The sequence below is a fragment of the Mobula birostris genome, chromosome 6 (assembly GCF_030028105.1).
Source record: "Mobula birostris isolate sMobBir1 chromosome 6, sMobBir1.hap1, whole genome shotgun sequence".
In the NCBI taxonomy this organism is placed as follows: domain Eukaryota; kingdom Metazoa; phylum Chordata; class Chondrichthyes; order Myliobatiformes; family Myliobatidae; genus Mobula; species Mobula birostris.
Genome location: NC_092375.1, coordinates 92,052,565 through 92,070,816, shown reverse-complemented (window position 1 = coordinate 92,070,816; position 18,252 = coordinate 92,052,565). Strand labels below are relative to the sequence as shown.

The window sequence follows — 18,252 nt, the reverse complement described above, 5'->3', positions numbered from 1 at the left end:
TGGGTAGAAAGAGTTGAATCCATAGGGTGGGCCTCATCACAATCCTGTTTGAGGGGCAGGAGATAGCAGAGTGTTGTCTTCACACTAAACAAGTTTCCGAATAAACACACCAGTCCTTCCTTCCCCTAAACCGGCTTGCCTGGTGAGGAGGGTGGCTAGACACCCTGCAGGACGAAAAACAAGACCTGTCAAAGGGCGGATGAACCCTCTCGTAGGGTCAACGGCCATCTAGCAAACAAGTGCCGTGAAGAGTGGAAAGGGCATCCCTTGCATCGAAGCTTAGTCTGGCCATTCACCGTAACAGAACTTCCTCCAGCCGTCTTGGACCCCACCATGCTGCTGGATCCGGGAGGGGATGTCGAGAGGGTGGGTCTGGACCTGTGCAATCTCTTACTCACCTAAAATCCATTCACACACACACTGTTCCTTTCTGAGGAGTGGGGTATAAACCCCACTAACTGACTGAAAGGAACCATCATCATCCTATGGGATGGATAGCCAGAGAGAGAGAGGGGTCTCTTGGTAGGAGAGCATTTTGAGACAACAAACACAACTCCTGACATTTACCATAGCAATGGAGAGGAATAGGAGCAGATGGCATGGAAAGGTGAATTATGATGATATTAGGTAAGAACTTGGGAGCATAAATTGAGAACAGATGTACTCAGTGAAATGCACAATGGAAACATGAAGGTTGCTTAGGGAGGACTAGCAAGGGATTCTAGATAGGTTTGTCCCATTGAGGCAACGACAGGATGGTAAGGTGAAGGAATTATGGTTGATAAGAGATGTAGAATATCCAGTCAAGAGGCAGAAAGAAGCTTTCTTGAGGTTTAGGAAGCAAGGATTGGACAGGGCTCTAGAGAGTTACAAGGTAGCCAGGAAGTTGTTTAAAAATGGACTTAGGAGAGCTAGAAGATGGCATGAGAAAGCCTTGGTAACTAGGATTTAGGAGTGTATGAGGTGTCAGGGAGGGGTAGCACCTCTGGTGGGGGAACATGTCGTGTCCGTTTCAAGGTGGTTAGTCCACCTTCGGTCCCCACCTGGCACTCAGCTCTCGCTTGTGGCTCCTCGTAGCTGTTTGCATGCGGCAGCAGCCACACCCCAGGCAATGGCTTCAACAAGCCGGTTAAACCAGGTGAGGGTAGCCGACGGGTCTCAAACCCTCGGTGAGATAGGGAGTTGCCTATCCCAGCATGTGAAGACAGACTCCAGCAGATCGAGCGGACGGGACCAATGGAAGGTCCAATGGTCAAGAAGGCGGTCTCTGCAAGCGTCGTGGAACATGCAGAGCAGGTCAAGACACAAAAGACGTCCTGGTTATCCACTGCGCCTAGTCCCATCTCCAGCCGTCTCAACTCTTGTCTTGCCACTGGATCCAGATGGGAATTGGGAAGAGAGAGTGAGGCTGACACTGTGCAACTCTCCCTCACTTAAATCCAAATCAAGTGCTAGTCTCAACACCATCAGCCAGCTGGTGGCATAATGGCATCAGTGCTGGACTTCGGGGCGAGAGGTCCCAAGTTCGAATCCAGCCAGCTCCCTTGCATGCTCTTCATCCGTGCTGGGTTGAGCGTCGAACTAGCAACTTAACCTTGTATAAAGTACTAATGGTATCGAGGTCTTCATTGATGACGATGGATGAAGATGTAACACAGAGCGTCATAGGAAGTCATTCCTGCCTGTGGCCATCAAACTTTACAACTCCTCCCTTGGAGGGTCAGACACCCTGAGCCAATAGGCTGGTTCTGGACTTATTTCATAAATACTGGCATAATTTACATATTACTATTTAACTATTTATGGTTCTATTACTATTTATTATTTATGGTGCAACTGTAACGAAAACCAATTTCCCCCGGGATCAATAAAGTATGACTAGGACTATGACTAGGAAAATCCTAAGGCAATCTACATATATATGAAGAACAGAAGGATGACTAGAGTGAGAGTAGGACCAAACATAGATAAAATATAAAATGAGGTAAGGAAGTTTTTTAATGAATACTTTGCAGTGTAAAACAGGTTCATATGCCAGAACATGTTGACAGTAAGATGGAATTTTTGTAAAACATTAGGATAGATAAGACTTCCCAGACTGGACATGATACATACCATGGGAAACAAGGGAAGAGATTGATATGCCTTTGGCGACGATCTTTGGCATAGTAGATGATTGGGAGGTGGCAAATGTTATTCCTTTGTTCAAGAAAGGGAGTAGGGATAACACTGGAACTACAGACTAGTGAGTCTTTCTTTGGTGGTGGATAAATTATTGGAGAAGATTCTTAGACCCTGGATTTATGAGCATTTGGAGAAGAATAGCCTAATTAGGGATAGTCAGCATGGCTTTGTGAGGGGCAGGTCATGCCTCACAAGCCTGATTGTATTCTTTTGAGGATGTGACAAAAGGTAGACAGGCAGATGTATTTGACAAGGTTCCCATGGTAGGCTCGTTCAAAATATCAGGAGGTATGGTGTCCAGGAAAACCTGGCTGTGTGGATTCAGAATTTATTTGCCCGTAGAAAGCAGAGGGTAGTTGTAGATGGAGCTTATTCTGCCTAGAGGTCAGTGACAGTGGTGCTCCACAGGGACCTCTGTTCTTTGTGATTTTTAAACATGACTTGGATGAGGAAGTGGAAGGGTAGGTTTGTAAGTTTGCAGATGACAAAAAGTGGTGCTGGTGTTGTAGATAGAGTAGAAGTTGGCTGAGGGTTACAGTGGGACATTGGTAGGATGCAGAGCGAAGTGGAGAAGTGGCAGACAGAGTTCAACACAGAAAAGTGTGAATTGATTCGCTCTGGAAGATCCAGTTTGAAGGAAGAATTCAGAGTTAGTGGCAGGATTCTCAACAGTGCAGAGAAACAGATCTTGGATCCATCTGTCCAAAGATCCCCCAAAGTTCTCCCGCAAATTGAAGGCATATGGTACGTTGGTCTTTGTTAGTTGAGGGATTGAGTTCAAGTGCCAAAGATAATGTTGCAGATCTATAAAACCCTTGTTAGACTACAGATGGAATATTGTGCTCACTTCTGGTCACCTCATTATGGGAAGGATATGGAAGCCTCAGAGACGGTGTAGAGGAGATTTACTGAGATGCTGCCTTGGATTGGAGAGCATGCCTTCTGAGGATAGGATGAACAAGTGAGGGCTTTACTCTTCAGAGTGAAGGAGGATGACAGGTGGTGTGATAGTAGTATACAAGATCGTAAGAGGGGACAGCCAGGGATTTTTTATCCCAAGGTGGAAATGGCTAACATAAGGGAGCATAATTTTAAGGTAATTGGACTAAAGTATAGGGGGGGATGTCAGAGATAAGTTTTTTTACACAGAGAGTGGTGGATGCACAGAACACCCTGCCAGCGGTGGTGGCAAAGGCAGGTATATACATTAGGGATATTTAAGGGCTAGTTAGACACATACATGATAGAATAATAGAGGGTTATGTGAGAGGGAAGGGTTAGATTGATCTTAGAGTACAGCCTGTAGAGTGCTGTAATATTCTATGTAAATCAAATGTTGGAAACACTCAGCAGAACAGGCAGCATCCATGGAGAGAAACAGAGGTAATGTTTCAGGTCTAAGACTCTTCATCAAAACAAGGAAACAGAAAAAAAAGCAAATTCCAAGTTGCAAAGAGATTCTTTCTCTGCAGGGAAGATCACTCAAATCGAATCTGTTTTTTCTCTTTCCCAGTTTTGACTAAGTATTTTCTGTTTTTATTTCAAACTTGCAGCATCTTCAGCCTTTTTGATCATGGTTTTCAGTGCATGGGAGTTAAGTCAAATGAGGCCTGATCTTATGCTAGAAGCAACACAAGGGGCTGCACAGCCTGCTTCTGCTCCCAGCTGCAAAGAGAAAACCTTGCCTCTGCTTCACCAATGCTGAATGCCACATTCATTCAGGCATCTGAAACTCTCGGCCCAGGTGAAATTACTAATTGATTGAGGTTTCTGAACCATCAGGGTCTGTTGAAACAGGCGTTTTAGACAAAAGGAACAACTCCACAGTTTGAATCCATAAAACAATACAGCCAGAGTTGGTTGGTAATACTTTCCTCATCCAGCACTTTCTTAATACAAGTTTACATCAAGGTTAGTATTTGATGCAAACTTTGTGTTACAAAGCTGCCGGATGAGGAAAGTGTTACTGAACAAAGTTGGCTGCATTGTCTTGTGGTTGCAAACTGTGGGCTCATGCCTTTCTCTAGTAAAAATGCTTGACTGACTATTTGAGGTGTTCCAGGGAACTGGAGTCATCCTACATCGCTGAAGTACTGTAACAGATTCTTCATTCCAGTGAAATGAGTAGTACCATTCCTTGCTCCCATGAATGACTGTGGATCACTGGCACTGTACACAAAAGCTGAAGAATTTGCAGAATCAATAAGTTCAGTAAAATAAAACTGGCTTGTGCTTAAATGGCTTCTTTTATGAACTTAGGATGCCCTGAAGCTCTTTGTGGTCAATAAACAGAAAACATTGGAAACACTCCGAAGGTCAGGCAGTGAAGAAATAAATTTGTTTTGTCCCTTTTTTCTAGTTCAGATAAAGAGTCCCAGGCTTAAAACATTAACTGTTTCTCTTCCCACTGAAACTACCTGACCTGCTGTGTGTCTCCAGCATTTTCTGTTTTTACTTTACTTTATACTTTATTGTCACCAAACAATTGGTACTAGAACGTACAATCATCACAGCGGTGTTTGATTCTGCGCTTCACACTCCTTGGATTACAAATATTAAATATTAAAAATAGTAAAAATTAGTAAATATTAAAAATTTAAATTATAAATCATAAATAGAAAAATGGAAAGTAAGGTCATGCAAAAAAACCGAGAGGCAGGTCCGGATATTTGGACGGTACGGCCCAGATCCGGGTCAGGATCCGTTCAGCAGTCTTATCACAGTTGGAAAGAAGCTGGAAGATTGGCTTGTGTGATGTGCTGCGCCGTGTTCACGATCTTCTGCAGCTTCTTTCGGTCTCGGACAGGACAACTCCATACCAGGTTGTGATGCACCCTAGAAGAATGCTTTCTACAGTGCATCTATAAAAATTAGTGAGGGTTTTAGGGGACAGGCCAAATTTCTTTAGTTTTATTTTAGATTTCCAACATCTTCAGGTTCTCTTTTTGATTTTCATATACTTTTTTGGTCAAAACACAGAGCTCTGTTTGGGTGGCAGCCATTTTGCACCATCAGCACTGTGACAATGGCCAGATCATACATTTTCTTATATTAGTTAAGGAAAGAAAAGAGGCAGAGGAAATTTTATTTTTCAGTTAAAGATTATAGCATGGGACAGGCCCTTCCACATCGCCAGCAATCCACCCATTCAACCCAAGACTAATCATAGGACGATTTACAACGACCAATTAACCTACAAACCGGTACGTCTTTGGACTGTGGCAGGGAACCGGAGCACCCGGAGGAAACTCACATATATTATGGGAGGACGTACAGATCTCTCCTAGAGGAAGCTGGAATTGAACTCTGACGACCTGAGATGTAATAGTGTCGTACTAACCACTACGCTACCGCGGCAGTCAGACTCATGTTTGTACTTGTATGGTATCTAGCCAGGTCGTACAGAAGAATTCCAAAATGCTCGACTTATATTGCAACTGCTCTGCCAGTTATGCTGGGAAAACCTACAAACACTACGTGCTGCTGCACTACATTCCCTCAAAATAGCTTCCTCTGTCAGGTGGGACTGGAAGCTCAGCAGATTGCAGATAGTTCCCATATGTTTGTAGACCCACCCAGCCAGATTCTGCTTCTTGGAGTTTACTGTACACTAATAAATCACTGAGTGTCTGGGCAAGGAGGAAGACTGCAAGGGAGCAGACACCACTAGTACATGAGACTTGTGCTTGTAGTTAAGGGTTCATGGCTCCACCTGGCAGTGCTCCTTCTTAGTTACCCCAGGAGACAAGCAACTGTGTGGTCTGAGTTCTGAGAAGCCTGTAAGTTCATTCTGCACAGCTGGTACACAAGTTGCTGCAGTGGTTTGGGAAAGGCTAAAAGACTCTGTGTTCAAAAGTCCGATTCATAGAAAATAGAATAGCAAAGGAACAGGCCCTTCAGACCACCATGCCTGTGCCGACCATAATGTCAAACTAAACTAATCCCATCTGCCTGCACATGATCCATCACCTGTAACAATCTTCAGATGAGTGGTCCCAGATGCAGAGTAAACTCAAGACTCAATAGTTGAAATTAACGATGAAACCCAATGCAGATTGGGGGAACGCTTCGTCGAGCACCTCCGCTCTGTCCACCAAAACAGACAGGATCTCCCAGTAGCCACCCACTTCAACTCTGCTTCCCACTCCCATTCAGATATGTCCATACATGGCCTCCTCTACTGCCATGATGAGGCTAAACTCAGGTTGGAGGAGCCTCATATACCTCATACACCTCATATACCGTCTAGGTAGTCCCCAGCCCCTTGTTATGAACATAGAATTCTCCAACTTCCGGTAATTCCCTCCCCCTCCTTTCCCCTATCCCTATGTCATTCTGCCCCCTCCCCCAGTGCCTATCACCTCCCTCATGGTTCCGCCTCCTTCTACTACCCATTGTGTTTTCCCCTATTCTTTTTTCACTTTTCCTGCCTATCACCTTCCTGCGTCCCCTTCCCTACCCCTTTATCTTTCCCCTTACTGGTTTTTCACCTGGAACCTACCAGCTTTCTCCTTCCCACCCTCCCCTCACCTTCTTTATAGGGCCTCTGTCCCTTCCCTCTTCAGTCCTGACGAAGGGTTCCGGCCCGAAATGTCGACCGATCTTTTCCACGGATGCTGCCCGACCTGCAGAGTTCCTCCAGCGTGTTGTGAGTGTTGCTTTGACCCCAGCATCTGCAGAGTATTTACGAAGTGCTGATAGAAACTGGGTTAACCCTAGAAGGTGTTGGAATTATTTCACTGACATGGGTTGTAGTCAGTTTCGTAATGCTAGGGTCTTCTCAGGGTCCATCTGTAAATTCTCATTAGAAATGATAAAACCCAGAAAAAATCTATTGGAGACGTGAAATTTGCTCTTTTCAAGTTTCACAAAAAGTTGATACTCTAGTAGATGTTGAAGAACACTCTGTACATGGTGGACATGTTCCTGAAGTGACCGAGGAAAAAAGCAATATCATCCAAATAAATAAAGACAATGTGGTTAAGCATCTTCTGGATTGTGTCGCTGATTAAGTTCTGAAAGACTGCTGGAGTATTAACTAAACTGAATGGCATCACCAGGTACTCATAATGTCCGGTGGGTATGTTGAAGCAGTCTCCCTTTCATCTCCCTCTCGGATCCAGATCAGGTTGTAGGCATTCCGAAGATCTTGTTTAGTGAAGACTGTGGCTCCTTGTAATGATTCAAATGAAGTGTTCATTCAAGGAAGTAGTACTGGTTCTTACTAGTAATTCTATTTAGACTTTTGGAGTCGACACATGGTCTCAGTCTGCTCTTCTTCTTGGATACGAGGAACCCCGCTCTGGCAGGCAAAGTGGACAGTCAAATAACCCTGGATGTCAAAGTCTCCTTAATGTAATCCTCCATAGCTTTTCTCTCAGTAGTAGATAAGGCACAGAGTCTTCCCCAGGGAGGACACGTACCAGGTAGTACATTGATGGCGCAATCATAGTCTCTATGTGGGGGAAGCATAGCAGCTTTCCTCTTGATGAACACCTGCAACAAATCTGAATACTTTGAAGGTACTCTAGACAACACCACTGAATTAAAGTCCAGTTTTCAGGAAGTAACTCAACAGATGACATTGTTCACAGCAAGCCTCTCAAAACCTTGGAAGGCACTTTACATGGTATAGGGTCGACCAGCCCTGAATGGTGCCTGAAGACCAGTTAATCAAAGGATTATGAAGATGTAACAACAGGTAACAAAGGGTTAGTGGAATGTCTGGAGAAGGAATAATATGGAAATGAATCGTCTCCTCGTGCCTTCCAATAGTCAACTTGACAGCAATGGAAAGATAAAAAATTTATTTGTCCAGGTTCCAATGCTCTACCATCCAGGATCATAGCAGAGATAAGTTTGGCTGAGATATACTTTGGAAATTTGGATTCTCTTTGCCAGTCTGATGTCCAAAAAAATCCCCCACCAAATTCAGAGTCTACCCAGGCTCTCAGAGAATGTTGATGTCTACTCCAAGGTAATAGGGATGGTAAAAATACTGGGACTTGAAGCAAGAGAGAGACTGGAGAATGTTACAGTTCTCTCCTCACTGGATGGTCCTAGCAACTTGGGGCAGGTGATTCAGAAGTGGCCGGCCTTATCACTATATAAGCAACACCTCTGCTTCATACATCTCTCTCACTCCGCTAGGGAGACCCGGGTTCTTCCAGTTGCCTGGGTTCTTCTGGAGGTGACTAAGCGGATCTGTGTAGGATATTGGATTGAGGAACCGGAGTAAGCGTTGTGTAGTTCTGAATACTGTCCCTCTGGGTGAACTTGCCACATCTCTCCTGCCTTTCAGAAAAACGGCTGTGGATTCTTATGGCCATGTCCATAAGTTCCTTCAAAACCTCCACCTGGTCCTTGGTCGCATGATCGTGTTTAAACTGGCCAATTAATCCCCATCTAAACAGAGCTACCAAAACCTCATTGTCCCACCCGCTCTCTGCCACTAGGGGACAGAAATCAATCGATCGCACTCCCTGACGCAGCTGGAGGAGTCTGCTGGCTACCTCTGAGCCCCTGACTGGACAAAAGAATAGCCTCCTCATCATTCTTTGAAATAAATTTGTATCAGAACACATGGGAGTATCCTTCTCCCATAAAGCTGCTGCCCATGAAAGGGTTTTGCCTGACAGGAGAGAAATTATATAGGCCACCATACTCTTGTCGAGGAGAATTTTGCGGGTTGTAATTCAAAGATGAAGGTGCTTTAATTTAGGAACCCGCAGTAAGACTCAAGGCCCCCATTTTACTGCTCTGGGACTGTCACGTTAATTGACTCTCCATGGCAGTTCTGGGTACATGCAGCAGGACACATAGGTTAATGCTCGAGACCAGAGTCTATCCCTGAGAAATGTGAATCCTGCTTATGGTCTCAGAGTTCTTTCGCAATGATGCAAGTATCTGCTGGAAAAACTGCTCATTCCATCTAACTTCTGTCCTTAGCAGACCAATGCCAAGGACATCTAACCCCATTGGATCCATGATTGGCCGAGTCCTGCTGTAACGATCTTCAGACATGTGGACCCAAGTGTGGAGAAAACTCAGGAGTTGATAGAAGAAATTACCAATGAAGATTTATTCAAAAAGTAATATAGAGTGTTGGGCACACAGAATGGTAGTTCACACAGAACTCCAATTCAGAACTCAGTGATAAGCGCTCGTCCAGAATAACCTTAAATAGAACATAAAATACAAAAACTAATCACTTAAGAATGAGGAGCACAAGGAAAGCACATTCAGGTAACGAGAATCACGGAAAACACAATGACTGTTTAATGATAAAAGTAGTCATTAACCAACTCTAATAAACTCAAATAAATGGCGTTCAGGTGCGTCAAGACCTGCCACTATCTGACATCTAAGGTTCATGACATAACCCTCCATTTCCTGTCCATAATATATACATAATAGACATAATGAATACATGTCTATTCATGTGTCTGTCTAAAGCCCTCTTTAGACATTGAATCTGCTTCCTCCACCTCTCCTGGCAAGGCTTTGCTTTCATCTACCACTCCGTATGAAGGTCCAAAGATTCAAAATACATTTAATATCAAAGAATATATGAATTACATAACCTTGAGATTTGACTGCTTACAGGCAGCCACAAAGCAAGAAACCCGAAAGAACCTATTTTAAAAAAAGACCAACACCCAAAGCACAGAGGAAGATAACAAAACACAAATCATGCAAACAATAGAACTGAGCAACAGCATTCTGAACCAAATTGAGTGCTTCAATCTGAATTCCAGCAGCAGCCTGGAGAAGGCCCAAACTTACAGGCACGAAGCACAGCAGCCAGGGCAGCCTCAGGCCTTAGTGTCAAGGACAGAGGAGTGAACATCGCAGGAGAGCAAGCGAAATCAGCCTGACCCTTGCCTCCGGTCCCAACACCCTGCCTTTTCAGTCTATCTGAGCCAGGCTTTAAATTGCCCAAACAGTGGATTGTGCCTCACATTAGGACATAGACCCTGTTGGAGTGAAACGGTCTGGGCCTACACCACGCCACCCAACCTGAAGCTGTTCTCAACCTCTCCAAATCAACTTGGCGCCAAGTAACCTAACCTCACACATGGGTTATTTGGACAGGCATCAAATCTCCTCTGACTCGACTCCTCCTCTCCGAATTGCACACTCCAACTCCAGCTGCATTGATTTTGTAATGCTCCAGTATTTCACCCCTCGAATTTGCTTCGTCTTCACTTGTCCCTTCATTGTTTGCAGTAATAGTTCATCACAATTTACTTCAGAAAACATGCATTGCATATCTTCCTTTAATTCCCCGCCTCTCACCTTAAAGCTATGTTCTCTAGCATTTGATACTTCCACCCTGGGGTAAAAAAGTAAAAGAATGATGAGCTCTCTTTGCAGAGGCAATAAGAACAGCCTAGGTTCTGACCTATGACTTGCCTCCACACGTCACACAAGCAGGTCTGGAACTATCCCTGTCCATGCAGAGCAACAATGAGAAACCAGCTCTCCAGGCAAGAGGAAAAGATCCAATGAAGGAGGCACACCTGAACTCTACAAGCAGCCTTTCAACATTAACAGATTTTTAGTTGGTGGCACTCTTGCCTTTGAGACAAAAGATTCTGGAGTCAGGTGGCACCCTGAAAGTGAAGTGACCAGTTACTGTGGCTTGAGGCTGGTTGCTCACATGGAAAGAACAAATCCAAAGGCAGTATGAGGGGCAGGTAGATTGCCCATCATCCTTGGTAGGATTCTGCAATTAACCAACTCAAAAATATCCAGTTTACATTGGCTGACAACGTCCTTAACCCTTATTTCCCACACTCTTGTATTGTCCTTCCGGTATATGTGGATGTCCCTTTCTGTTTGAGTATGTTTCTTCTTCCTCTTTTATCTCTTTGCTATAACACCAATGACTCTTTGGGGCATTTATCTTTGATTTATGAAGCTATTTCTAACTTATAATAAATAGCATGCCATACTCTCTGTTCACAGTGCACTGCAGCAAAATTTCCCTATTACATGATAAATGTTTTGTATAACAAAATATTTTCCAGGAATGCTTTGAGAATCAAGGAGTGGCTGGTAATAGCTCTTGGTTAAAGTTCTAAAAATCAGAGAGCAAGAAACAGGGCAGTGTGAGGGATGGATGGATGATGGAATTTTTAGGTATTTGTCTTGAACAGAGCAGTTGATTTGATTTTAGCAAGTGGAAAAGGAAGCACATCTTTGCCACAGTGTTTCTGTGCCTTGCTGCGGCCTGCTGGATATTGCTGCGGCTACAGCAGCAACTGGACAAGGAATACCCTCGCGGAACAGTCACTGGAGAAACAGAGCGAGTGAAGGTGGCCACCAGGCAGCCTTCTGGACAGGCATGGTAACATTGAGGGACATCTTGCCAATGCGTGTGACAGGCTATCACAGAGAGATGAACAATTTGATAGAGCAGGGGGGGGGGAATGGATCACCACAGGACTTGCCTGAAAGCCTTTTCCATGACTGAATGGCACTCCACACTGGAGCTGACATGGTGGTTAAGTAATTGCATCAGACTCATCCTCAGTCTTCTTCACAACCTCAATACTGTAGGTGTCAAAGCCCCAGGGGACTGTTCTGCAAGACATACCCACCATGTTAGGGCATCAGATACTGCATTATAACCCAGTAACTGCACAAAGTCCTCACTGGAGGGAGTGCTGATGTCGTAGTCACAGACAGATACAGTACAAAAATAGGCACCTTGGCTCATACAGTCCACACTGACCATCAACTACCCATTCACAGTAATCCCACTGTCCCTCAATCTCAACAACTCCGCACAGATTCCACAACTCACCTACATACAGGGGCAATGTACAGCTGCCAATTAACCAACTGACCTGCCTGTCTTTGGGATGTGGGAGGAAGCGAGGCTGAGGGGAGACTCACAGAGGTATATAAAATTATAGGTAGGGTGGACAGTCTTTTGTCCAAGACTGATACCTGAGCCCAAGACATAGATGAGACAAAAGAGATGATTGTGGACTTCAGAAAGGCACAGGTTGACCACTTTCCAATGTACATTGCACAAAATTCCTTGATGTACACATAACAGATGATATAATCTGGACCCACAACACCCTCTCACGAGTCAAGAAGGCACAATAGCATCTACACTTTTTGAGGAGATAGAGGCATGCAAGGTTCCTAACCCCCATTCTAACAACTTTCTACAGGAGCACCACTGAGATTGTCCTATCGGGCTACATCATTTTGTGGAATGGAAGCTGCAAGGCATTGGACTGCAAGACCCTATAGAGGCCAGTAGAAAGTGCCAAGAGGATTATTGGGGTCTCCCTCCTCCCTCTTTGTGATATTTAGCAGGAATGTTACAGACAAAGAGCCCAGGGCTTTGTTGAGGATCCCAACTACCCATTCTACAATCTGTCTGACCCACTACTGTCAGGAAGGAAGTACAAAGCACCAGAACTAGGACTGCTAGAATGGGTAACAGCTTCTTTACTCTGGCTATGAGACTAATGAATACACTGCCACCAGCGAGGTTTCATCACTAGACCAGCTAGCTGTTTACTGTTTACTTGTGATGTGCTTTACTACACACATTTTGAATTATATTTTATAGATATATTTTTATTATACTATTTTGGTTTATGTGCTGTGTGTGATATATGTTGTGTGGGTGCACCACGGTCCAGAAGAACATTGTTTTGTTTGGTTGTATATATGTACACTCAGTTGACAATAAAGTTGATCTTGAGCAGGTGACAGAATGGAGAGGTACAGACCCTGTACAGGGAGATATGTATCTTAAACTGGCATCATGGTCAGAATAGATATCATAGCCAAAGGGCCTGTTCTTGTTCCTGTGCTGTACTGTCCTATGTTCTAGACTGTGGATGGCACAGTGATGCAGCTAATAGGGCCACTGCTTTACAGCACCAAAGACCCAGGTTCAATCGAGCCACTGAACAGTGAATATATGTGCAGTTACAACCCAGAGCCAGCAGGTGGTGGCATGGCCTCACTGCAGTTTGCTGTTGCTCAGTAGAATCTACTGCACATTTCTTTAGCCTGATGCTGAATAAAGGTTGCTTCATGGTGGGGTTTGTGTACTTACAAAGGAAGTGGTCAGCTTCCCTAGTGGGCTGGAACCTAAGTTCCAGAGTACAGGCTGGAACTTGAACACTTGAGCGGGATGCTACTACAGCTCGGAGCAATGGAGTTTGCCGTTCAATCTCTGTAAGCAGTTTGTACATCTCCCCATGGAATGTGTGGGTTTCCTCCCACAGTTTGAAGGTGTACCAGTTAGTAGGTTAATTGGTCATTGTAAATTGTCCTGTGATTAGGCTCAGGTTAAATCGGGGGTTGCTGGGTGGTGAGGCTCAAAGAGCCAGAAGGGCCTATTCCGTGCTGTATCTCTAAATAAACTCACACAGTGAAAGCACTTGAGCGCAGTTACTGCTACACTGCTGGAAACCGGGAAGCTACAGCTTCCCACAAACACCAATGTGATGATGAAAATCAAAGACATAGCAGAAGCTGAAAATCTGAAATATAAACTGAAAATGCTAGAAACATTCAGCTAATCGAAGACCTGAAACATTAATTATGGGGGGGGAGGGGTCTCTTCCCATAGATGCTGCCTGACTTGTTGAGTATAATGTCTGGGTGAGCTGGTTCAGTGATGATCAGTATACTTGGGTGAACCCCCCCCTGCTACTTCTTAAAATGTGCAAAGGGATCCTGTATAGCCAATGAAAGGGATGACAAGATGACAAAGGGATGAAGAGACCACATCCAATCCACTGTAGCATTGACTGCCCTGTTGTCTTCCAACCTGTGGTTACTTAATTGAAGACATGGACTTCTGGCAAGGGGAGTAGCTCAAAGTTGACTTTTGTTGCCTCATTTGTTGCTTCCCCTTCTCAAACCTTAAGTGGGCTCCACCCAAACGCCTGTGACATTATTGTGTTCCAGCAATTTCAGGCATAAGCTATCTATCTTACAGTCTCAGAGGCATACAGCATGGAAACACATCATTCAGTCCAACAGGTCTGCTAACCAAGCTTCCCACCTAGGCTAGTCCCATTTACCCATGTTTGACCCATGTCTCTTTCCTATCCATGTACTTGTCCAACTACCTTGTAAATGCAGCTAATACACCGGTTTCGCCACTTCCCCTGCTTTTCATTTTATATACTGACTGGCTTCTGGGTGAAAACATTGTCTCAGGTTCCTGCTGAATCTCTCTTTTCTCACCTTATACCTATGCCCCCTAGATCTTAACCCCCTCCCCCCAGCCCTGGTAAAAAGACTATGCATCCACTCCATCATGACTCTACGCACTCTATAAAATCACTCCTCATTTTCCTACACTCCAATGAGGAAAAAGTCACAACCTTCTCATAATCTCTCCATAACTTAGTCCCTCAAGTCTTGGCAAGACCCTTGTAAATCTCCTCTACACTCTTTCCAGCTTCGTGGTATCTTACCTTATTGCAGGGAAACTAAAACTGAAGATTCCAAGTGTGATCTCATCCATGTCTTGCGCATCTGCAATCTAACATTCCGACTTCTATACTCAGTAGCCTGATTGATGAAAGCCAGCATGACATAAGCATTCTTCTCCACACTGTCTTCCTGTGACACCATTTTCAGTGAACCATATAAATGCACTCCTTGGTCCTCAACACTCACCAAGGCTCTACCATTCGCTATCTGCAGAAACAGTCTTCTGCAGATGGGGTTGGAGGTGACTGATGCAGGGTGGGGGAGTGCAGGAGGGTGGATAGCTGGTAAGGGAGTTCACTTCACTGTTTACTCAGGGCTTCTGTGTTCTCACAATGCATGGATTTAAGGTTCCCAATGCCATCTCCAATGTTCCTCCTCAGTGTCGTGTGTTATAGGCCAAAAGTTCCCAAGGAGTCCTGACGAAGGGTCTTGGCCTGAAATGTCGACTGTACCTCTTCCTAGAGATGCTGCCTGGCCTGCTGCGTTCACCAGCAACTTTGCTGTGTGTTGCAAGGCTGATTAGAAATGGTACAGAACAGAGTGTTTGTATCTGGAGTATGGTATTCCAATGATACTGGGATGATTAGCCTGGTACAGGACACTGATGTTTGTTTGCCAGTATTTCCAATGAACTGAAGGACTTTGTGCAGATATTTTTCAACTCTCCTGAGCTGCCATCTAAGTCTCAGAAGCATTGAACAAGACAGAGTTCCCTGCACCCAGTAGCTCATGTGCCTTCCACCAAGTCAAACGTTTTAACTTCAAGGAGGTCTGTTTTACAATGAACCAAACCAAACCAAGTCTACAGTTTTAACTTTGAAGGGGTCTGTTTTACAATTAACCAAACCAAACCAAACACTGAAGGCAACAATGAATTTCACTATTGATGCCTGGCCATATGAAGATACAATAAGTAGTCCACTTTTTCTCTTACTGTCAAAAAGCAGCATTATGAAGTGGGTCAGAATCTTTGTCGGTATGAGACCCATCCCTTCGTATGCTTTAGTGAACAAGTCAGCAATGGCTTGGAACTCAAACAGAGAAGCACAAGAGATTATGGAGAGCAGAACATCTTTGATGTCCTGTAGTGGAAGGCCTCATCATGAGAACAGATGTGGCATAGACAGAGGAACTCTGAAGGGAGAAAGATGTCCTTACAGGTGACATCAAAGAAGTGTAGTTGAGATAGCTGTGGGAGTCAATGGGGTATTAGTGGGTGTGGGTGGTCAGTTTAAGTTTAAACACAGGCAAATTCTGCATACCACCGCTCAATAAGTGTCATTGGGGCAAGCAGTCTTTGAGTTGCAAAGGTCAGAAGTAACAGAAAGGTGGCTGAGAAAATGTCTATAGGGAAAAGAACATAAGTTGCATTGTAATGGCATCTACACCGGCAAACTTCTATTTTAAAACAACGTAGTGTCAGACAGGATGTACTGGTAGTTTTCAATCTTCACACTTCTATCACTGTGAGTGACACAGTGGCACAGCTGGAAGAACTTTGCCTTGCAGCATCAGAGACTCAAGTTTGATCCTGACCTCTGGCACTGTCTCTGTGGAGTTTCCTCCACGTGCTCTGGTTTCCTCCTGTATCCTAAAGATGTGCAGGTTGGCAGGTGAACTGGCTGCGGTAAATTCCCCCACTGTGTTGGTGACTGTTGTTGATCAGGATGTGTGGGTTGGCTGGTGAACAGCTACTGTAAATTGCCCCACTGTTGGTGAGCGGAGTTGATCAGGATGTGACGATAACAAAATAAGGGTATTAGAGTGGGATTAGTGTAAATGAGTAGCTGGCAGTCAAAATGGACTTGGTGGGCTGAAGGGCCTGTTTTCATGCTGTATCTCTATGATTCTGGGTCATTATAAAGATAAAACAGTTATTTGCCTGTACTCTTTTACTAGAAGTCAAAGAGTTCACTTCACACATTTCAACACCTCAGGACAAACCGAGTTAAAATCAATTTAGGGAAGGTAAGATGGTGTTCCCATGGAGATTGCAAGATTCTCTTTTTTTTTATCTAATGAGACAGACTACAAAACTGACTGCTGAAAATTGATCCTAGCACGCAGGGAAGTGGTAGAGTCAGGGAGAATTGATGGAGAATAAAGGTGCTCAGAGAGCATGGAATTGTACGGCATAGGAATAGGCCCCTCACGTACCAACCATGAACCCAGTCTAGCTTATCCCACCTGCCTGAACAAGGTCTGTAGCCCTCAATTTCCTGCCTGCTCATCTGACTAAATACCTCTTAAATACCACCATCATATCTGCCTCCACCCCTTCCCCTGGCAGTGTGTTCCAGGCACTTGCGTGTAAAAAGACTTGCTTTGTAAATCTCCTTTCCCCCCTCATTTTAAAGTGATGGCCCTCTAGTATTTGACATTTCCACTCTGGAGAAAAGACCCAGATTGTCCACCTTATCTATTCCTCCCATAATTTTCTATACAGTAACTTCTATCAGGTCACTTCTCAGTCTCCAACACTGCTGAGAAAACACTCCAAGTTTTTGTAACCTTTCCTTATAGCCAATACTATGTAATTCAGGAAAGACCCTAGTGAACATCTCCTGTACTCATTCCAAAGCCTCCAAAGCCTCCCTAAAGTGTGGCAACCAGAGCTGCACACAATGCTGGAAACGTGGTCTAACCAAAGTCGTGTACAATTGCAAGATGACTTCCCAACATTTATACTTAGTACGCTGACTGATGAAGGCAAACTTGCTGTACTCCTTCTTTACCACCCTATCTACTTGTCTTGTGACTTTCAGGGAGTAATGGACTTGCACCCCAAGTTCCCTTTGTATATCAATATCCCTAAGGGTCCTACCATTTACCAAAATGTAACACTTAACACTTGTCTGGATTAAGCTCCATCTGTTATTTCGCTGCCCAAATTTCCAACTGATCTATATTCTGCCATATCCTTTGACAACCTTCCTAACTATCTAACTATTTTTGTGCTGTATGTAAACTTACTAATCACACCATCTACATTTCATCCAAATCATTGATATATTTAACAGATAGCAGAGGTCCTATGACTGATCCTGTGGAACACCACAGGTTACAGTCATGTCTGCAGTCTCCAGTCAGAAAAGCACTCCTCCACCATCAGCCTTCTATGGCCAATCAATGACTGGGGGGCGGGTTGCTAAAAGACCTGTTTCAGTGCTAGATGCCTATATGGCAAGGCAGAGTGAGGACAGAGGTTGCATTTTTATTGGACACTTCATCTCAGTGACCCAAAAGCTTCACAACCAATGAGATATTTCACAATGCAGTTCTTACACACAGGTAGCACCGTAACACTGGGTTTATCTCTGTCAGCAGTCGCCAGTCGAGAAACAGATACCGCTACTTTTCTGAACAGATTAGTTTTGCAAGTTTGCACCGACTTGCACTTCACAAATCTTCTACCAACCAATTCAATTAGGCAGCTTAGCCTAACATAAATTTATATCTTTGGTTTAAAACATATCCTTTAGGTATTTAAGTGTGGTTGTTGGGTTAGACTAATTAGTACAGCTTAAAGTGCATTTATCACAATAAGTACGTTCCTCAGTGTCAGAGAATAACCTGATACTA

General features: G+C 44.2%; 1 protein-coding gene across 4 annotated transcripts in view; it reads right to left on the bottom strand.

The window, feature by feature from the left end:
- The window catches only part of vwa8 (von Willebrand factor A domain containing 8), a 481,708-nt gene that overhangs the window by 107,186 nt on the left and 356,270 nt on the right, over window positions 1-18,252 (bottom strand). Inside the window, exon 38 of one of the 4 annotated variants that reach the window (XM_072260839.1) lies at window positions 11,724-11,772. The exons of the other annotated variants lie outside the window; for them this stretch is intronic. Coding sequence (XP_072116940.1) covers window positions 11,752-11,772 — 21 coding nt within the window. The 3' untranslated portion in view covers window positions 11,724-11,751. Of the gene's footprint in view, window positions 1-11,723; window positions 11,773-18,252 lie in introns of those variants that run through there. 4 annotated transcript variants of the gene reach the window in all.